We start from the raw sequence: 24161 nt of genomic DNA on the forward strand, positions 1-24161 counted from the left end.
TCATATCTTAATAGGAAGGCAACTATATTATTATGATGTAAAGCAATGAAGTGCTTTCTGTGTAGTTTAAGTTACATATTTTATAGTTCCTTTCTACATACTGAACAAATCATTCCATCGTACCTGACATTTACGTTTTGTTTGAAATTGTACAGAATAGGGCTAAACTACCAAAGCCTTTAAATCTTTATTTCTGGTTCAAATACATTATCAACATAACGTCATACGGCATCAATACATCACTGAGTGCGGTAACTACAGGGACGGACAGGCACTGGAGGTGACAAACACGTCGTCCACGGCCAATGCGTCACCGCTGGAGCCGATGACCGATCCTATCCATAGCTACAGGGCACAAATATATCGTCCAATCATCAAAGACATATGACTTAACGATGATAATAAAGCTACGAGTACTGCTTAAGACATTTCAAAAATATCATGGTATTGAAGAAACACGTACAATGCACATGAAGTAACTACTGTGGTAAATGTAATTTGATCTCAAAGGTAAATTACAGAATAAGAATACAAAAGATATCTTACTATACATTAGTTGCCCGAAATTATATTTAGTATGAAGTATTTTAAACAACATTAATATATTACGATATGGACCACAAGATTACTTACCTGCCATCGGGATGTCTCTACATGGGTGATATTTAATGGAGTCCACGCCTTGCTAACGTAATGACCTTCAGCAAATACAGAATTAGTATGTGTCTTCAGTTGGACACGGGTGGGCGTGGTGTTTCTCGTGGTGGCGATACAATAGTGTAAATGGATACAGTAGGTTCCCGCGGGTAAATTATAATTCGTCCTCAACCAAGCGTCACTCTGCGTCGTATACTGGTAGGTACCTGGGACATCAGATACAAAATATATGTAAAAAGCTACAACAGCAATGAGTTAGTCATCACTTCTAAACTACATATACGAAATATTGTTGTAATGTGGAACAAGAAAAAATCAATCTGACAAAAAAGTTATTGACGACACTACCGTATTAATATAGGAAAATTCAATTAAGTATTGACAGGTTATCAACGGAGAACAATGCTTATAATAACAATCCTCAATAGTGCGACTTTATAATGCCCACTCGAATGAAAATAATTACCAGTGACATTATAATTGCGATCTGGTCATCCAAACATTGAATGGTTAAAACGAACACGAAATAATAATAGTAATAATGATAATGATAAGATCAGGTGTTCTGGAAAGGGAAGCATCATATGAAACTCTGACATTTCCGTCATTTTACCATGAACTTAAATGTTAACAACAACGAAACCATCATTTACAACAACGTAATAATTAGTTACAACAACATCCATTAGTTCAATAACGTAACCATTGGTTACAATAACGTAGCCATTAGTTACAATAACGTAACCATTAGTTACAACAAGGTATTCCATGGAACTTTATATAACATAGGTAACCGAAATAATTCTCTAAACTTCCCAATGGTCTTTATCAGCTTACATCTTATAGATACTCGGAACAGTGTTGGCCTATATTCTATACAACTTTGGGTGAAGGTCCAGTGTACATCTATATGGTAACACGTTCCCCATCCGTAGATGGTTTGAGTTTCTCAGGGAGTTGAGAAAAAGTGCTGTCGACGTTACGTCCATTGACAAAGCATGCCACCCTAATCATTCTTATTGTGATGGGTCTTCCTAAATCAACGGAGCAATATTAACAATACAGGTTTGCGAAGTTGTAATGTTCATACAATATCGAATAAAAAGAGGGAAATCGATGGATAAAGCAGCCCAATATGTAGAAAAAAGTCGAGGTAAATAGTTGATATAGAAAAATCTGTCGCACAATGTATGTTGATGGGTTTCAAATTGTGGTGTATATATACGATTCCTGGTATTGAAATGTTTTACTTATCTCGAAGTCTGGCACCGAACTCATTAAAGGTACGTCGTCCACATCTAATGATAACGTAAACAGCTGCTGATGTTTGAAAGAACCACAAACGAGCCGAATGATATGGACTACATTTCATAGATCAGCCTTAGTTTTTAGTTTAAGTTACTTATTGTAGCATATATGCTAAAATATTGGTAGATTTATCTCCCTTTATCCGTTTGTGTGGAGTACAAACAAGTATTTTCATGCGTTCCATATATTACACAAACTGACTGGCTCAAAATCTAATATTTCGATTATATTTTTAGTGTAATTTTTAGAGCAACAGTACGTTTGCTTAATTTTGAAATTATTCATCTTTCCCGTTCTGTTGATGACACGAGCGAGCTGAATATGTTTTGAACTGTTGTAGATCTCCCACAAAAGATTTTTTCAAATATCGAATTGTAAAATCGTACATTTTGTCGTAGATTGTACAAAAGACACACAAGTGAATAGCACCATTACATAATTTAGAAAGTAGAGCCAAACAATACAATAAACTGCAGCATACAGCTGTTTCGTCCTTCTAGGACTCGTCAGTGATGCTACATCATACAGCTGTTTCGTCCTTCTAGGACTCGTCAGTGATGCTACATCATACAGCTGTTTCGTCCTTCTAGGACTCGTCAGTGATGCTACATCATACAGCTGTTTCGTCCTTCTAGGACTCGTCAGTGATGCTACATCATACAGCTGTTTCGTCCCTCTAGTACTCGCCAGTGGCATTTCATCATACAGCTGTTTCGTCCGTCTAAGGCTCGTCAGTGATGCTACATCATACAGCTGTTTCGTCTCTCTAGGACTCGTCAGTGATGCTAAAGGCCTAGGGTTTGAAGCCCAGAAGGCGACTGGAAACATCCAAAGTGATCACAATCTAGACGGGGAGGAGGTGCGACGGCCACATGATTAAACACATTTCGTAATTTTCATATATCAGATAATTTAGAACAGCGTCAAGTACATGTGTATTTTCTGAAAAGTAAAAGAGTAGACCTATCAAATATATAAACTGCTATGGTGATTTGGACATCAGAGTTGGCCCATATCGACATTAAGCGATAGTAAACACGGTCATGTGATTTGTTACCCGACATGGCAGCGATGACCTCAAGGAATACTTACCATTTGATAATCACATTTCATGATTTATTAATATTATTGTGATGCATGGTTAAGACTTCATGCAATACCTACCACACTCAATAGTGCCTTCTCCTACATTTAACCTTGCCCAGTCCGTTATATTCTCACCAGCTGGTCTCGTGTGATATAATATGTAACGACCCTATCTTAGTTTTCTCTGTGTGTTCAGTGCAATATCTTTCGCCTTTTGATCTCATGTAACACATAAAACGCGGGTCTGAGTTGTCTCCTGTTGGTTTCGTACAACACCTTCCGCGCTGTTACATTTCTCTCCTGCTGGTCTCCAGTAACATCTACCGCGCCTGTTACAGTTGTTCGCTGTTCCCTGTTTGTTACGTAAAGTACCTCCACTATGAAGGACCATTAGAACAGTCACCTGGTAACATCTGTTTATACCTACCACGCCCGTTAGAGTTGTTCGCTGTCCCCTGTTTGTTACGTAAAGTACCTCCACTGTTAAGGACCATTAGAACAGTCACCTGGTAACATCTGGTTATACCTACCGCGCCCGTTAGAGTTGTCTCCTGTTGGTCCATTGTGTGGCAGAGCTCCCACTCGTCGTTGCCACTGATTCTGGAATTGGTGGTTATAAATATCATATCTTACATAATATGTAAGCTCACATGAAGATTTTTGGAACGAACAGCTGACTACGTCACCTAAGGAGATACAAACAGCATATATTTTAGAATTTTTACAATCACACAGACACAGTGTGTGGTAGGTCACACTACTGTGTAACATGATCAAGCATCATCTCGACTTAAGAATTCAGAATGAGTTGTTTAACTTGTCGGTTCAGCTGTGACACAAATGTCAGCTTTTGAATATATACCAAGATATAGTGCAACTTCTGATAATGTGTTCCAAGCGGTTTGTGTTGCTCAGTGTGTGTTACAGTGTACAAGAATGAGATCAGATATGTGAATATGTTTGAAATACCTTTAAACGTCTGTTTCAGTTCCATATGCGTCGTAAACAATGGACTGGTAAAACAACTCAAGGAGGCGGCTGTTTCTGGTCTTAAGTCAGGGATGTTATCCCTTTTTGAAGTTTTTGTTGTGATAGGGACATATATAAGTTGATATGTAAAATCCTATTTTATCTCATTACAAGAAGGTATGACTACATCACAACACATCTGCACCCCTATTGATAATTGATTGTTACAATGATGTCAAAATTATGCCATATGTCTTTCCGGATCAAAATAAATTTTACAGGCCAACTTTACCTCAAAATTAACTTTGTAACACATCATTTATTGAGTTTTATCTGCCATGCTATTTACACGCCAGATTAGGGGTAATTCAAGACCTTGAAAAATACTCTGAAGTTTAGTCGGTCAATGCTACAATGTTGAAATCAAGAGCAATTCAAACTATTATTTTACCTTACTCATTCCAATAAGTTAATGGTTAATCTAACTTTGACGTTGTCATGGTTGCATGTGGCAAACTAATTCAGTATAAACATTGACTAAACGTTTCATTCCATATATCAATATTTCAATAACGTTTTACCCCTTTTTCAAAACATTTCCCGAGAAAAGTCTTTGGTTATAATATATATGAAGCTGAATATTTATTGCACGCAAACTGAATAACAAAATTCCCTTTCCCGACAATAGCCCTGTTCATGTTGTAAAAATATCAATTAGACATTGAGTAAGCCTGACTAATTTCATGAAACAAAAGAAACCGAAGCTACGCCTACACAGAACTAACTCCAATAATATGTGACGAGCCATTCACCGTTAAATATTTTTTATTGGACTGCATTGACTTTCTGTCTACTCGAGACATTTTTTATCGTAACATTACAAGTCTAAAGACCCTTTTTGAAACTATTGAGGTTAAAAACATTCTAGGTTATCTGAAAGATGTTGGTCTGTATTATAGACTATAACGTACCATTTTTATATTTTGCGACAAAAAAACCATTTAGAATTTTTTTTGCATTCACCTTTTACCTTTTAGTGTGTTTCCTTTTTGGATCGCTGTGTGTTTTACCGGTTGATGGCCCTAATGACCCTTTATGTGTTGACGGGCCGTTAAGAATGTCATAATGATAATAATAAATCCAGTAAAAATAAAACATCTACCGCCCTTAGACAAAACATATACCGCCCTTAGACAAAACATCTACCGCCCTTAGACAAAACATATATGAAGGAAACTTACTGTACTTGTTTAACAGTGCTGTGGTGTCTGCAATGAATAAAACGTAGAAGGAGTTAACCCTAACCATTTTCAAGGAAAATATATTTAATAAATAAAATACAGTAAAAAGATTTTGAAATGTCAACCCTTGGCCATGAGTTAAATGTTACAGCAATCGGTTTGGTATATTGTACATAATTGAACAACAACTCTTTTTACATGGTGTTAATCCTTCCCACCAGCATTTTGTTCTTGTGATATCAAATGTCATTAGTGATGTACACATAAAAGGTCCACATATTTCAATCTCAATGTGTACCTATACATTGATTAGACACGAATATACAGATATAGATGTATAGATTATAACTGTCATTATTGCATTTTAAAAAAACCCTTATTGTGCATACTATCCTGTCTAAGAACCTACAGATGCTAACTTTCACATCAAAACATAACGCAGGTTTACTTTTAATACGGTTTACACAAAATTCCACCGCTTACACATGGAAACCCGATTCTAACAAACATTGTACAAAAGACACCCAATTGAATATCACCGTTTAACGTCCAAACTCTTATCCACATCAACAAGCTCAAACACCAATACCCTTATAATCACACTCGCAAATACGTTTGACATCTAGGTACATTCCATAACAAAATGATACTTGAATTCTGTATTTCGGTCACTAACCTACCATTGGCACAGTCATAGGCTATCTGCAGCTTCTTCACGTCACTGACACTCATCCGGTCCTTATTGCCGAGGGACGAGGAGCTAACGGTCGATGTCATTGTTGGAGATAAGCTGTTATTTGCGTTCTGATATGGAGAGAAATGCGTCAAGGATTCGAAGTCGTATGGAATACCAAGAAGTTCGTCATCTGCGGGACTCAATTTTTGGTACATCGACTTATAGCCTGCAAAACATATTTTATACAAAGGACTTAAATACCCGCGGTAACTTGAAAAGCTAAGATTGGTGTAACACTTCTAGCACCGGTATGGTTAAAAGTTTCAAATTGCCCTTACATTGCTTGGTTGCTTTGGTAACACATCTCAAACATTGCGCTGGTAACCTGGCAAAGGTACAAAATGCACTGTGTAACTGTTGCCAAGGGGAGGAAAACAGATAGTCAGCTTGACTGTGCTACCCTGCGGTTTCCCTTGGAAATCCTTCCTCAGAACAGCATTTATTGGAAATGAATTAGGTTCAATACAATTTGAATACTACAGTTTGTGACTCAACGAAACCACGTGGCAAAATCTCTGTCTTTTGCTATAATACAATACAAAATTATATAGACAATGCGATACACACTCTCGGCAAACAATGACAATTTCATCTTGTTATGATACCTTCAGTTTTCAAAAACGATACAAAACGATGAGCGATCGACCTCTTACCGTCACGGACGTTATCAATTTCGACAGTGACATAATTATCTCTGTCTGGACGTCTGTGCTCGTAGTCAAGACCAAGTGCAAGCAGTAGCATCATCATGACTCCAGACTTGTGTTGACAGTCGGCATCGAGAAACACAAAATGTCTCCCTTTCGTCATACCGCTGGCGGTGCCGCAAACACTGTGCAACCAACAGTATTTACATGTCACTGTTTGTATATCAATAGTCAACGAAACTGCAAATTAGCGTATTATTATGCATATGTTATATTGTTTTAGATGACACAAACTAATCAAGCACCAGCTAAAATCAGACACATCTATAAAAAATCGCTCTTCCTCAGACAATAAGATGAAACTTGCTTTCCGTGATCGCAGCCTTATAAAGATGAAACATGAGCGGTTGATCCAGCACGTCCAACATGTGGTTGTTCCGCCCCAATCGAAGAACCCATAGCATTATCTAACACATGTCATTTTAATAGCCATGTTGCCTTTCAGTCAGATCTAGCCTTACATCAGACTTCTTATCTAAATCAACACCTTTAGTAAATGAACTAGGCCTACCCATAGTAACACAGTGTTCATCGCTTTTCCCCCACTCCTGATCAGCTGATCAAACTCGACACCACCTACAGTAAGTAGCTGCACACTGCTCATTTGGAAATATGACAAACTGCGATACAGTCTAGTTTCTCTTAAGTACACTTAGAATTGATAAAACTAGTTTGAATGATGTTTTCTTTTTTGTTTTGATTTGTTTTGTTTATTGTTGTCGCAATAGACAACCCAGTGGTGTCGTCAAATGTTTCAGGTACTACAACCTTTCTATTGAACTTTTGATGTTCTTACAAGGTGTAAAAAGTAATTAAGTTGGAAGTTATTATAAAATGAGTTGATGATTAAATATAAATACAATGAAGTTGTTGTTAACTTTATTTACATATAAGTAACTAATTATTTTCCTTGGCGTGCTATTTAAATGCTCATCAATCGGGAACCTTTGTTTATTGAAAATTCATACTTCCGATATGGTACCTGTCATCATAGATGTATTAACAGTTACTACGTATTACTGCATCTGTCACTTATTTTTTCATCTGAATAAAGTATTAAATAAATGTCGCAAGACCTCTTAACTCGCTTCCTTTTAGAACACAACCCCTGTTAATTCGATAAATCGTTACCCGTCGTCACCAACGTGGAAGTACAGGTATGACGTCACTGACTCCGAATCCGAAGAATGCCAGAACCGCAGACATGGTTCGGTGCCAGCTATTACATGACCATTTACGATTTCCTCAACCTCCAAAATAGCCTCTCTGATCGTGGTCGCCCAAACACTTGATTCATCTGTGAACAAAGAAAGGAAAGAAGCATGTAGACAATACATATACAATATATATTCCGTATGTAGAAAGTGTGCAAGATTCCAGATAAAAGTAAATGATCGACTTATGACAACATCTCCGTCGAGTTTGGCAGTAGGATCTTCCAACATATAATTGGCATACCTATGAGCACTAACTGAGTCCCTCTGTTGCCAGACCTGTTTTTGTTTTCATACAAGGCTGAATCTGTTGAAGTGCTTAACAAAACAGATCACAAAGACCTCGCAAATTCGTTTATTTTACTTTCAGATGCATTGATTAAATCTTGTCTTTAAATAGCTAGAGGGTTATTGACCACACCATCGTATATACCCACCAGAGATGGAAATCAAAGATATGACAGACTCTTCTACATCATCTGATTATCTCGACCTTTTACTATAATGAAACTAACATGGAGAGCTTTCCACCAAGGTGTATGATAAACTTGATAGCTTCAATTTCTCTACTGTGATTTTTTGTTCTAGATAGCAGTGTCGCTACCTCTCCAACCTGTCGCTATTTATTCGCTTTCAAGGGCCTGTTCCTAATCATGATTTTCGCATTCAGAATGTCGTCAACTGACGGACAGATTCTTAACACTGAGTTTTAAAAGATGCAAGTCGATGAATATCATGTGGAGCTTCTATGGTCGCCATAGTGATTTCATTGAGCAATATTCTATCTATTTATGCAATTTGAAGCTGGACGTGTTTAATGTTCGTTATCTAATGGTGTCGTTGTTGTATACCTTCTACTCATTTGAGAACATAAAATTAATTACTTGGATTGATTAAGTTTATGTAATTTGAGTTGAGTTTGGATTGTGATTATGTTGACATGATGGTATTTTCTTTATGTGTTTTGTGTTACAAGATAAAACATCTAATAACAGATACAATCTGTGATGTCATGGAAGGTCAGATTTAAAAGAACCTATTTTCTTGCACTCTTTAATAAAAGGGAGCGGTTTACCGCCATTCAACGGCAATAATTAGAAAAAAAGTACAAGTGTGCAATGATGAAGTCTTGTGTAGATGAATATTCAAAAAGAGTAAGCGAAAGGAAATCACTTCTGACATGTTTGATATTCTGGATGTTCTATCGTGTAACGTGTGATATTCGGGATGTTCTATCGTGTAACGTGTGATATTCGGGATGCTCTATCGTGTAACGTGTCATATTCGGGATTATCTACCGTGTAACGTGTGATATTCGGGATGTTCTATCGTGTAACGTGTCATATTCGGGATGTTCTATCGTGTAACGTGTCATATTCGGGATGTTCTATCGTGTAACGTGTCATATTCGGGATTATCTACCGTGTAACGTGTGATATTCGGGATGTTCTATCGTGTAACGTGTGATATTCGGGATGTTCTATCGTGTAACGTGTGATATTCGGGATGTTCTATCGTGTAACGTGTGATATTCGGGATGTTCTATCGTGTAACGTGTGATATTCGGGACATTCATGGAAACCAGGAAAAAACATACATAGTATGTGTATGGTGAACTAGAAAAAAAGCATGAACAATGTAGATTATATATCGGGAAATCTGCGGGAGCAGGTAGGTGCAATATAAATATATAGAAAACCCACCCATAATGCTCTGCGGCCACTTCATATGTTTTTAAAAAGGGCGTAACTAGCTACATGTACATACTTAAGGACAAATTTCTGTGTAGAGCTCACATCGTCGGAGTTAAGAATATGATCTGCAATCATCGAATGTAAGCTAACCGTGACTTTCCAGTACTATATCACAGGATTGTACATACCTATATTGTAGCTGAATCTGTAGGGGACCTCTCCTCTTGGCCAGCGATTACCTCGGTGTACAAATCGTGGCTCCTAGAATGTAAATAGATTGTAGTCAAAAACTCAATAGTCTCTCATATTAGCTCTGATATAAAAAAAAAATGTACCAAACAGTCCAACCTATAAAGCATAGTCTGTGATAAAATATATGCACATGCTAGTCCAAGTGTACAGACACTCATCATATATATACATATCATATATACGTACACATTAAATGAACGCCTTATATCGTCTTGGCAATGAATCTTTTCAGAAAAGAAATGTTCTTTCCGTTTCTTTTGTATTATCCTCATCTCGTAAACAAAAATATATAAACAGGTAAGTGTTGAGTTTGTTATATGGGGTACCTAGCCGGAGGGATCCTGTCCCGTGACATATACATGAATACCCGTATACAGGCATTTGTTGCTAGTTTCACGACACTCTCTGAGATGTGAAACGGTCCGAAAGAATGGCTAATTATTACAAGATCCAATTTTGTTTCGAATACGCGAATTATAGAGGACTTAAATCAATTTTAATATGCCCGTGATTGCTATTTTGGCATAACTACGCGAGTTTTCTATTTAATTTCTAACCCGTAATATTGGCCAACCATTTTTCTGAACCACACTAGATTTGTGATACAATCGCGCATTTGTGCTTTAGATACAGTGCGCATGTGATGTACATGTACATATATGTGAGCATGAAGATTTGTGTGTTACCATATCTATATATATATATATATATATATATATACCTTTACGGACCGATATTACAAATTATCTAGACAGATGTAATAAAGCATATATTATATCACGGGATGGAAAGTACAATGTCCAGCAGAATTAATGTATTATGTGGATATCACAGATAAAGAATTTCTTGTGGTGAACGTTACCTTTGATGTCATGATCCATTCACCGTTAAACATTTTTTATTGGACTGCAGTGACCTTCTGTCTACTCGAGAACGTTTTTATCGTAACATTACATGTCTAAAATCCCTTTTTGAAACTGTTGGGATTTGTAAAATTCTACATTACCTGAAAGATGTTGGTCTATATAATAGACTTTGACGTACCATTTTAATCTTTTGTGTTAACATACCCATTTAAGATTTGTAACATTTGTCTTTTACCTTTTGGTTTGTTTAATGTTATTTCCTTTTGGATCGCTATGTGGTTTACAGTTTGATGGCCCTTATTACCTTTTATGTGTTGACGGGCCGATAAGAATGTAATAATAATAATCATAAATTCTTGATGGTGGTATTACAAAAATAGTTTATCTCACAATCCAGGAAATATAATTAAGGTGTTGACATGATGTTATCACAGAAGTTGAGATACTGAAAACATTCAATTAATGATAGATTGTAGGAATATCTTTATTACGAAGACATCATTGTCTTCTATTGAACATTTAGGATGATAATCCGTATAGTCTACTAGACACAGACCCTACAGTGATAACACAAAGACTCTTGGCAGACAACTATAAAGATACCCCGAATAAAATCTACATTACACAGCAACAGAGAGTTGTAACCAATTTATATCGGAAAAGCATGCATTAATGATTTCATCTATTCGTAGTTAAGACGTGGTCCTGTAGAAGCACGTGAATCAGACACAATCAATAACTGATATAAAACCTTGTATGACGCAGATGTTTGTTTTTTAGAACTATTTCATGTTAGTAAGATAGTTTTTACTTAATTACTCATTTTGCATCCAGTCTGGAATACAGTTTGATAGCACATCACTTGACCTTGAAAAAAGTAGACACATGATAAATAATACGCACTAGTGTCTACCACGGGTGTACCTACATGATCTGCCAGTGTCCCGGTAAACAGAATGATTACAGTCAAAGTTCCAAGCATTGTACCCAGTTGAAGAGTTAGAGAAGGGATGGTCCAACGCCCTACCAGCAAGATTACAGAGATGATCCGTCAGGAACGTGTTCAACCCAACAGATAGGTAGTCGAGATAAAAAAATGTTGTCGTCACCTAAGTTAAATGACAATGTTTTATCTCGTGCTGAGCTTTGTTCCAGGAGATATACACTGTCACAGATAAGGGCGCAGTGATGACTAAACAATTAGTGATAGCAGAAAGAAGAATTAAGTTATGTCATATCTATTCTATTGTTGCAAAATATGAATTGTTAAAAAAAAATGAAACAAAGTCATACCACGCAACTACTGTACAGACCTTGTACACACCATTAAAATGCCGGGACGGCATATTCAAAAACGAAACCAGTGCCAGACCCGGAAGTTGCACCGATATCTTGGCCGGGTCAGTAGGATGGTCAATACTGTTTTTATATCCACTGATAAACACATGCTAAATACTACTACAATTTTCACAATAGAAATAAGATTATTCACTGTAACAAACCGAATATCTTAGTTAGAACTTCTCCGAGAACATGTTGTAAACTTAATGCATTTACCACAATGGTTCAAAAAAATGCAGGTTGATGAAAGTGTTATGGTCGTCATGGTGATCTCATCGTGAAATATTTTATTTCTTTGTGCGACATGAAGCTTGACGTGCTTGGTGCTCGTTAGTTTACCTGATTGTTCCGTTATTGTTTACCATGTTCTTATTTGAGAACGTGGACAAGGTTTACATGACGAGTGTCATCGATGAAGTAGAAGACGCTTACTATTCCGGAACACCTGGTTCGTTCTCCTTGTACTTTTTAGGAGTTTCTTTTAAATCTTTCTTTGGATAATATTTTGCCGCAATGGATGTGAAAAGGTGTGGGGTAACCTGTCCGGCCACGTGGGTTTTCCCCGGGAACTCGGTTTCCTCCCACACTAAAACCCCTCGTGCGCTTCCTTCCGAGCCAACAAGAGTGATTAATATAGCCTTGAAAAACTTGCTTCGCAATTGTTGTAAAATAAATTAAGTTTATCATTATTATCATATTTTGCCCTAGTTTTTTGGAATTTGAGTTTTAATTATGATTATGTTGTCCTTTTGATAATTTCTTGACGTCAAATATGATCTTTAATGAAACTTTCCAATATTTTCCCGTAAGGAATTATTCCCAGAAAATTAAATGTATAACAGTGCGTTAGCAATGTTGTAATATTACTCTATGTTAAACGGTGACAAAGGAAATAATTTGTTTCAGAAATATTACAAAAATACAGAGCTCTTGGCTAAGAATTGAAGTCGAAAGTGAGTTAGGTCACGATATCATTTGATTACATCGGGGAACATTGCACGTAATAATATACAATTATCGACATGTTTCGGGGTGAGTACGAGGCCAAACTACGAGCTACCTCTCGATATCGAGGGTCGATAAATCACTATATTCACCGGAAAACAGGTCTATATTTTTTCATTATTGTTATTATTATATGAAATTTACCAATTTTCAAGCTACAAATGATTATTCCATGTCATAAGATACGAAAGAAAGAAAGCAAACTAGTGATAGAAAGGAGAAATAGCTTGACAAGTACAAAAAAGCGACAAAGGATAAATGTTATCTTAATGGATAATACGGTAGAGCTCAGAAATCACAAACTTGACAAAACGAGACATGGCGGTGTACATTCAACAAAAAATACTGTCTTCTCTCATTTACCTGATTACATTACAGCAACCCCAAAAACAGCTTTCCTGTATGATATTACGGTACAGCAACACTAGTGCGTATCCAAACATAGTAACAAGGGTGTGTTAATCGTTAAACAGATTGATATTGTTTAACATCGTAAAACAAGACATAACTGAATAGGATATAACACTTTTAGTGTTAAGGTTAAGTTTTATAGAACGTTGTTTACAGTGTCTGTTTTTATCTTTGCTGTTATACCACGTTTACCAGTAACATGAGGTACATGTACATGCCACATTTATCTTCAGCGAGACATTACTTTTATTACCCCAATTGTTGCACTGTGACATGTCCAATACCATTAGATCAAGCCTAGACTGAAAGAGAGACTGGAGCGGCTATCAATTTTATAGGTTTCCACTTTAGACTAACACTGGACTACCGATGTAAATTCTCAAACGTGCAAGGGCGCAGCCAGCAGTCTGGAGTGTCAGTAGGTCTCTCAGAACAGAAAGGCATATTGCTGACTCCGCGTTTAAAACTAAACTACATTCATGAATATGCAAATGATTGGCTTACATGGACTTTCCAGTAGTAGTATAGTTAAACCCTGTCAGATTGCCCGAAAGGTTTAGATCTGGGAGTCTTACAGTAAACAGCCATGGTCACTAGTCAGATAACACTGGTCACATTAATCCTGTCCGTTTTGTCGCGATCCTGTGCGCATGCGCTTAAGAGGAGTAATGAGAAGAAAGGCTTTGGTGGGCGGTAGAAGGGAAAATACTCCACAGCTATTGGTATCGAACCACCCTCCAATCTTTTATCCTTCAAACCTCTAACAGGGGTACCATAGTATAGAGACATCGATCGACTGTTTCGGTCTGAAAACTATGATATATATTAATGGAAATAATATCTGCGATTTGCTAGGATTACTATTGGGCGTTCATACCAAATAGATGCATAATTGTTTTATCTATTCTTCTGACTATGAAATGAATATATTGGATTGTTTGTAATCCGTCTTAGGACAAGCAGGTCATTTATATTCATTGAATCAGAGATGTTTATCGAACAGACTGCGAAAGCTAGAATCTGTGTCAGTGCAAGCAAATATTACCGATGCCCAGTGGTATGGCCATAAAGCGTCCAGGTGAAAAACAAACAAAGCAATGTTCTTGGTCAAAGATGTAGCTATCAAGCGTCCAGATGATCTACAAATATAACAATACTCTTGGCCAAATAAATAGCCATCAAGCGCCCAGGTGATCTAAAAAAAGAGAAATACTCTTTGTCTTTGTCAAAGATTCAGCCATCAAGCGTCCAGATGATCTACAAATAGAAAAAAAATACTCTATGTCAAATATGTAGCCATAAAGCGTCCAGCTGACATACAAATAGAACAATACTTCTGGTGAGGTGAATATTTGGAACGTTTTCTTAACCTTTATTAATAATTCTGTGTATAGTTTAGTATTATTAAACCTGTTGTTAATATGTATGAATGTTGAACTCAATCCCGGACCAAATATACATGAATTATCAATTTTTCACTTGAATATTCGTAGTATTAGAAATAAGTTAAAGTATTTAGAAGATATAGCAAGTGAATATCACATAATTTCGGATATCGGAAACTCATTTAGACGGAAATATATCTTCCAAGGAATTAGAAATTCAAGGTTTTAGTAAGCCTTTTAGAAGAGATAGAAATTCTGCTGGAGGCGGTGTTATGGTTTATGTTTCTAACCAAATTAAAGCAACTAGAAGATACGATATTGAATTCGTGGATGGTGAATTAATATGACTTCAATTGGAATTGTCGTCGAGTTGTATTTTCCTGTGTACTATCTATAGACCACCTAATGCGGCAAATTTCTTTTGGGATCATATGCATGCCTCTATTGAAAAAACATTAGATATTACATCGAACATAATCATTGTTGGAGATGTCAACGTTGATTTAATTACAATGACACAATATCATAGACTCTCTGAAATTCTTAATAATTTTAATTTTAAAAAACATTATTACCCAACCTACTAGAATAGGAAACACACGAGCTACTCTTCTAGATCCAATCATACTATCTGAATCAATTAAATGTATAGAATCATCAGTATTGCCTATTACTAGAGACATTAGTGATCATGAAGCATGTTTAGCATCTATTGAGGTAAATTTTCAATTAACAAAGTCTTATAAGCGTCAGGTTTGGTGTTATAAACATGCTGACTTTACTAAACTAAATAGATTAATAGAAAACCTTTCCTGAGAAGATATGATTCTTGAATCTAGGGATATTGAGGAAGCTTGTTTAAATTTTACTGATCAATTTATATCCTTTGCAAAAGAGAGTGTTGCATCTAAACTTGTCACTATACGACCCAACGACAAACCGTGGATGAATTCGGAGTTGCTTAAAAACATCAGAATCCGCAATAGACTACATAATAAAGCTAGGTTAACCAAACGTGAGAATGACATATTGAATTTTAAAAGAGCGAGAAATCGAGTAAATAACATGAAAAAACACGCTCGTGAAAACTTTTATTGAAATTTAGATGACGTCATTAACAGTTTTATTAAATCCGACCCCAAATCATATTGGAAATTACTTAGAAATTTAATTAAATCAAAGAATGCAACCAATGAAGTACCTCCTCTTATAGATCAACATACTGTTAATGTAAAATATAACGATACAGAGAAAGCGGAACTACTAAATAATTATTTCATTTCAATAAGTCAGTTAGACGACTCTGAAGTTCAGGTACCGAACCTAGTCCCTAAAACAATTTCAAATTTTAGCAACATAATTATTGATGCAGATGAAGTAACCGATGTTCTCAAAATATTGAAATTAGGTAAAGCATCTGGTGTAGACGGGATCAGTCATCATATGTTACGTTATACAGCTCACACTGTGTGCAGACCTTCAACACTATGATACAATATGTCTCTCACACAGTGTGTTTATCCAAATTTGTGGAAAAAGGCAAACGTTATTCCACTTTACAAAAAAGAAGAAAAACATTCACCATCTAATTATAGACCGATAGCATTGTTATCCACGGTTGGTAAGGTTTTTGAAAGAGTGGTTTTTAAGCATATTTATAATTACTTTTTAACAAATTCGTTATTTTATTCAAGGCAATCTGGTCTTATGCCTGCACACTCTACCGTTCACCAGCTCATTGAAATCTACCACAACATTTGTCTCAATCTTGAGGAAGAGAAACACACATGCATTGTTTTTTGTGATATTTCAAAAGCATTTGACAGAGTTTGGCACAAGGGTCTAGTATCAAATTTTAAATCTTATGGTATATCAGGAAACATTCTGAACTGGTTAATACATTATTTAAAATCAAGACAACAAAGAGTATTTGTAGGTGAACATTTTTCTAATTACCAAACAATTAAAGCTGGAGTTCCCCAAGGTTCAGTTTTAGGGCCTCTTTTGTTCCTAATATACATCAATGATATAACTGATGAATTATAAAGTGTATCACGTTTGCTTGCCGACGATACTTCATTGACTTATGTCTCTTCCTCTATACTAGAAATAGCACGAATTTTAAATTTTGATATGCAGCGTATAATAGATTGGTCCAAAAAGTGGTTGGTAACATTTAATCCTAATAAAACTAATGTCATTTTTATCTCATACACGTTACGAAACAATGCCATTCATTTACAATTTGGTGAAACACGATTAAATATGTTAGAAAGCCACAGGCACTTAGGAGTTTTATTGAGTGCTAATACAAAGTGGGGGAATCATGTTGACTTTATATAATAGTCAGTATTATAAAAGATCAATGACTTAAGGCAATTAAAATTTTTAGTAAATAGAAAAACTCTATCTAAAATTTATACCTCATTTATATTGCCAGTTCTTGAATACTCTTGTGAAGTTTGGAGTGGTTGTTCTAAATTTCATTCTGATTTACTAGAAAAATTACAATTGAGAATTGTGACCGGTCTACCAAGTTACGTTACTAGGCAAGCATTATATTTCGAAACGGGGTGGGAATCATTAGAAAACAGACGAAATAGAAGAAATTTGATTTTATTTTACAAGATCCATAATAATCTAACACCTTCTTATTTACACGATCTTTTACCAACAGTTAACAGTAATTTAAACAGGTATGAATTAAGAAATAACAATGATTATGTATTACCGAATTATAGACTAACCAATACCAGACTGTCTTTCTTGCCTAACACTATTAAACTCTGGAACAATCTTCCCGATGAAATAAGAAATCTACCAACTGTGTCTAAATTTAGAAAAGCTATCAGTCCAAGACAAAACAAATCTATTTTTTTAATTACGGACCACGTCGTTTAAATATAATTCATACTAAATTAAGATATTACTGCAGTGCTTTAAATAACGATTTGTACCGTGTAAACTAAGTAGAATTATCAACATGTTCTTGTGGACATTTTTGTGAAGATGCTCATCATTATTTTTTTGAATGTCCTAATTATACTATTTTGAGAGCAAACATGTTTGTAAATTTGCGTCCGTATTACCCAATTAATCTCGAAACTCTTTTGTCTGGAAAATCTTAACTCGCCGTTACTGAAAACGAAGATATTTTTCACATCGTACAAATATACATGCGGGCCAGCAACAGATTCTGACTTCACTCAGTGAATTGGTGATCTTGCCCTCTTCTCCTTTCTGTATCCCTAATAGCTACTTGTAACTATATTAATTTTTCAATATTGAATGTTATCAATTAATTACGAGGAATGTTTGTCTGGCACTTTAGTTCAGCTTAATTGAAAGCCTTGAAGAGAACGAGATGGGCTATAGGAATGGTGTTTTAATGAACTGTGTAAGAAGGAATGATGTGTTGTGCAGTTATAGTGCCAGACATGAGCGTTGACTACGTCAGATTGTTAAATCAATTTCTTCTCTCCCTCTCTCATCTTTTCTTTCCTTGCTTTTTCCCTACTACATTTTACATTTCAAAATGAGTTGTAACTTTACATAGCTGTTGTCACATTCATTGTATATATTATTGTGGAGAGGGCTCTTATCAGTTGTGATAACTTGTGCCCAATCCATTTGCTTTCGGCAATAAAATATGTTCAAACTAAAACTTCTGGTCAAAGATATAGCCATCAAGCTACAAATAGAAAAAAAATACTCTAGGTCAAATATGTAGCCATCAAGCGCCCAGGTGATCTACAAATATAACAATACACTTTGCCAAAGATGTAGCCATCAAGTGCCAGGTGATCTACAAATAGAACAATACTTCTGGTCAAAGATATAGCCATCAAGCGTCCAGGTGATCTACAAATATAACAATACACTTTGCCAAAGATGTAGCCATCAAGTGCCAGGTGATCTACAAATAGAACAATACTTCTGGTCAAAGATGTAGCCATCAAGCGTCCAGGTGATCTACAAATATAACAATACACTTTGCCAAAGATGTAGCCATCAAGCGTCCAGGTGATCTACAAATATAACAATACACTTAGCCAAAGATGTAGCCATCAAACGTCCAGGTGATCTACAAATATAACAATACACTTTGCCAAAGATGTAGCAATCAAGCGTCCAATCGATATTTTAATATAGCAATGACCTTGACCAATTATACAGGCATCAAGTGTCCAGGTGATCTACAAAAAGAGCAATATTCTTTCTCTTGGTCAAAGATGTAGTCATCAAGCGTCAAGGTTCTTAGATATCTGTGTTACATGTGATCTCGATGGACAACTTATAGTGGTATGTTTGAGGTAATAATACAATACTGCGGTACGGCGACACAGTAATACGCACAGTTACCTACCTATATCATCGCTCTCACGCCGTTGTAGTCACGCCGTTATAGTCACGCTGTTGTAGTCACGCTGTTGTAGTGATTCTGTTTCATGTATACAAGTATAATTGGTAACAGTTTATCAAGTAGATAAGTTCGTAGTTCGGTATGTTGGTCTATAGTCAAGATATTTTGAAGTTTGTTGTTAAGTAGTACGAGTTATTGCCCTTGGATTACCTAACCAGCAATAATTATGTGGCTATATGTCCATTTTCATATACGCAGTTGTTTGGGGAATTTGTTACGCTTCAGTTATACACCCTAACATCGGTTTTCAAAATAAAAGAGCCAGACCCCGTCAATCTTGATTTGTTTGTACGCTGATATAATTTAAGGTTTACAGGTGTTTTACCAGGTGTCAGTAATGTATCGTTCATGTAAAAGTGTTATGCGCGAAGTAAAGGTAATCTAACTATCAGAGTTTAAACTGTAATAGTATCCATATAACCTTTTACTAGATTGTCAGTCTGAGGAAAAAGTACGCGTAACAAGACTTGTATAAGACATGTTTTTGTTGTCAAACATGAAAATGGACGTGGTTAATCTGAACAAATCAGTGTTCTCCCTGCGTGACCTAAGGTCAGCACGCGGGTGAGTTCATGATCTGTCGGATTTAACACTCGAATGATGCATCATCATCCCGCTAACACCCGTTATCGCTTGTATGTGAAAATAATGCCAGATTCGTATCGTGATCGCAGCTGACCGCTGTCCACTTCCTCGGGTGATTACCATATTGAATGCTGGCGCGGTGTCCTTGAGTGACCTCCCTAGTAACCTATTGTGCTTTCCACGTTTTATGTATGATGCTATAAATTCCGACGCAAAAACAATATTGGGTTTACAATTAGTCCCGATATCTGTAATTGACATTGGTGTAAACATTGTGTTATTGCGTTCAGGACAATTATGATCCATAGAATAGGGTCTTTTGGATCACATAAATACTCCGCTTCTCTCTCAATCTAGAAATTGTCATTAAGTGAAGGATAAACACAGATACGTACAATATAGCTTAAACATTGTCATCTTTAAAGAATAGTCTAAATAAATACCCTGTAACAATATAGGAAACAACACATTACAATCTATAGCATTCAGAAGGGTCAGCAAACAAGGACGAAATTTATCGTCAACACAAGAAAATAATTTTATAGACCTTGGTCTTCATCACTTGTTGATAAAACATACCGTCCATTCATAAAATCTGGACATTGTACAGCAGCTTTATCAATTCTTAACCGAATTTACTTCCGCTCAATCAACCCTGGCAAAGCATTCCACAACTTCATCAGTTTTTTTACAAAAATATACCACAGCTTCATCAATATTGGATAAAAAATACCACAGCTTCATCAATATTGGACAAAAAATACCTCAGCTTCATCAATATTGGATAAAAAATACCACAGCTTCATCAATATTGCACAAAAAATACCTCAGCTTCATCAATATTGGACAAAATATACCACAGCTTCATCAACATTGGACAAAAAGTACCACAGCTTCATCAATATTGGACAAAATATACCACAGCTTCATCAATATTGGACAAAAATATACCACAGCTTCATCAATATTGGACAAAAAATACCACAGCTTCATCAATAATGGACAAAAATATACCACAGCTTCATCAATATTGGGCAAAATATACCACAGCTTCATCAACATTGGACAAAAATATACCACAGCTTCATCAATATTGGACAAAAAATACCACAGCTTCATCAATATTGGACAAAAAATACCACAGCTTCATCAATATTGGACAAAATATACCACAGCTTCATCAATATTGGACAAAATATACCACAGCTTCATCAATATTGGATAAAAAATACCACAGCTTCATCAATATTGGACAAAAAATACCACAGCTTCATCAATATTGGACAAAAAATACCACAGCTTCATCAATATTGGATAAAAAATACCACAGCTTCATCAATATTGGACAAAATATACCACAGCTTCATCAATATTGGATAAAAAATACCTCAGCTTCATCAATATTGGACAAAATATACCACAGCTTCAACAATATTGGATAAAAATATACCACAGCTTCATCAATATTGGACAAAAAATACCACAGCTTCATCAATATTGGATAAAAAATACCACAGCTTCATCAATATTGGACAAAATATACCACAGCTTCATCAATATTGGACAAAAAATACCGCAGTGGCGTCAATTCTGAACAAACATACATTGTACCCAGGTAAAAATGCATCACCGATTTATCTTTGGCCAAACATACCACAGTTTAGCCACACATTAAATTCATATTCCAATAGACAAACAGTATGTATAAAAACATGACCAATGAAGAAATAGCTACAGTACGGACAAACGAATTGTCAAGTTTTCGAGGCAACCTCTGCCTTTATCAAAACACAAATGTTACATAAATTACATAACATACATAGAACATAAAACAAATACAAAGTTATGAATCTAAATCGAGAGCGGTGGTGTAAATCTAGGTGTCTGGATAATCCCTTCGGCCGATGGACGCCGACGGCGAATGGGTAATGGTGATATATCTAACATGTTTTATATCAATCTCGGTATGTTTTGCACTCTGGACACTAAGCGTATATGTGATCGCAACGAAAACAACTGCACGTCACACTCCGAGGAAAGTAGTCTACCGGTACATCTCGGCCACATTCTAAATGAGGAATTGTTTGATAATAAATAAGGAAATTTATTGTAAAAAAATGTTAAATGTATGTGTAGTTACAATAAATAGTAATTTGATAAAAAAAAATCACCAGTTAAATACACAATGTATATAATATATATATATACGGAAATAGCAAACAAAATCAATATAATAAGACATAGTAGACTACACCGCAAACTTACTTATAGCCAAGAAATATCTAATCTGTCAAATATTATACTTGTGGATTTATGGTCAGGCAAAGTGATTGTTGAAACAATTGATGTCACACTAAATTGATCCTTTGGTCAAATCAGAAGGACACTTACATTGTTATATGTAAAGCCCTTACTTAATGTATTTTTATCACAATTAGAAGTTAGATCCTCAAAGACATTGTCGTAGACTCTTGAAACAGCCTGTTAACTTCCAAACAATATGCCATCGATTTACTGTTCAAGTAAAGAATATTTTTGTTGCCTTTATAAAGTATATCTTTGAGCCTTTGAAATACGAACAGTACTTTCGATAATAAATAGACGGGTTGCTACCGTTTGGTAAATTACTTTGCGTCGCTCAAATCCATGCTTGTTTTCTTGATTTGAAATAAAGTGAATAAGTAAAATAACAACTATAGTCAGCAATCAATGAAGTGATACATCTGTACAATACATTTCTGGGATCTACTAAGTTAAAGAGATGAAAGGTCAGACGTTGTCGACGAAGGCTCTAGACACATCGCTCCGTGTCATCTGCTTGAGACCTTCCTTAGTAATACATACTGCTCATTACATAACTTTATATCTATCATTAAGTGTTTTGCTACATCTTTCTCCTTTTATACAAAAACAAAAAATAATTATAAAATCATAAGGTTCATATTGTTGAATAAGATTGCTGTTTATGGTGACCCGAGAAACTATACTTTTCAGACTGTCCTTAGAGTTAAACTCGCTGACGTCAGCATTTAACTAACACAGTGAAATGTAAAATTTGTGAAGTGTTTCCGATTACGAAAACTTCAGATAAATGTAAGCATTGAACTGTTACAAGATGTTGATACACTTTGGATCTGAATACAAGTTGGGGGTATGGGATTTGGGGGTGGGGCTGGGGCTGAAGGGGTGGGGCTGAAGGATGGGTGGTGGGTGTTAGATAAATAACCACATCTTAGGTACAAATGTAAGTATACATACAGGGTGAGTTTTACAAAAAAAATGTGTAAATGATAAGGAATGTTATTATATCATTGAATGTGATTAGCTAATATATCCTATGACACCAACTACGAACTAGATGATACTACCGCTTCAGTGTACACCTACTTATATCAGTATAGAACAGATAACAAGTATCACGATGACGTCATGTTCATCAAAATCAAATTTTCCTGTAAGTTTTCTGTTTCCAGAAATTTATCCTTACTCTCGATTCCTTTAGATTGTTACAGATAGTACCACACTTTATCCTAAATTTGCCAATTGAGTACAGTCTGCATCATGTCATAACAAAAATAAGGTTTTGTAAAGGAAATTCATATTCAATATAAAATGACGTTACAAAATGGCTGCTGTGGCTGCCATATTGAACGTTCGATGATGTCTAAAAATAGCAACACTTTGTAGGCTTCCTTTCTATGACATCTTTAGCAATTTCCATCAGCGGAACTTAAGAAGTTTAAATTGTGTTTTGTTCATGACCCTATTGGATACTTTGAATAACCCAGAAATACACTTGATTAGGACCTTTTCAGGATCATTTTCTGCAAGTTCACCAGAATCCCATTGTTTAAACTCGGAAACAATGATTGGGCAGTCATGTTACAAAATGGACGACATGGCTCTCGTTTTAAACTTTCGACAAGGCTAAATAATAGCAATATTTTGTAGGTTTCCAATCCTGACTTAACTTGAGAAGAAATTTAAAATTTGAAAACTTTGCACAAGACAAACGACGGACGGTGCAAGGCGCACGACGACAGACGAAACACGATAGTTATAAGTCAGGTGACCTGAAAAGTCTCGTGGATAACAACTTGAGAATAAGTTTCAAATTTGAAAAAGTTACGCTAACAGACGGCGCAATGCGCATGACGCACGACGATGGACGAAACATGATGGTTACGGGCGGAGGTTTAAAATCAAAAGCTTTGTATTCCGTAACGGATTTTTTTTATTCTAATATCAATTCATGGTGCTAAAACTGGAACTCGACAACAT

At 35.8% G+C, this 24161-nt stretch overlaps 1 protein-coding gene across 1 annotated transcript; it reads right to left on the bottom strand.

Annotated features, from left to right (window-relative positions):
* Nucleotides 1-254: 254 nt before the first annotated feature.
* On the bottom strand, nucleotides 255-11712 carry LOC132553647 (meprin A subunit beta-like). Its single transcript, XM_060217907.1, has 9 exons — nucleotides 11659-11712; nucleotides 9797-9873; nucleotides 7836-7991; nucleotides 6651-6829; nucleotides 5942-6163; nucleotides 5262-5288; nucleotides 3582-3737; nucleotides 634-863; nucleotides 255-345 (listed from the first exon to the last, which is right to left on the bottom strand). The coding sequence occupies exons 1-9, from the start codon at nucleotides 11710-11712 to the stop codon at nucleotides 256-258; spliced, it is 1191 nt and encodes a 396-aa protein (XP_060073890.1). The 3' UTR covers nucleotide 255.
* Between the last annotated feature and the right edge of the window lie 12449 nt (nucleotides 11713-24161).

The sequence above is a fragment of the Ylistrum balloti genome, unplaced genomic scaffold (genome assembly GCF_031769215.1).
Source record: "Ylistrum balloti isolate Yb309-2 unplaced genomic scaffold, AGI_CSIRO_Ybal_v1 Utg370344, whole genome shotgun sequence".
Lineage (NCBI taxonomy): Eukaryota > Metazoa > Mollusca > Bivalvia > Pectinida > Pectinidae > Ylistrum > Ylistrum balloti.

What these genes read in the sequence shown, in the direction of transcription:
- LOC132553647 (XM_060217907.1), bottom strand. Translation starts at nt 11,712, where the DNA reads ATGCTTGGAACTTTGACTGTAATCATTCTGTTTACCGGGACACTGGCA. An exon ending in AGCCTATGACTGTGCCAATG is followed by an intron (nt 5,289 to 5,941) that starts GTAGGTTAGTGA and finishes TATTCATTGCAG; the next exon opens with ACACCACAGCACTGTTAAAC. An exon ending in TAGAGACATCCCGATGGCAG is followed by an intron (nt 346 to 633) that starts GTAAGTAATCTT and finishes TGTGCCCTGTAG; the next exon opens with CTATGGATAGGATCGGTCAT.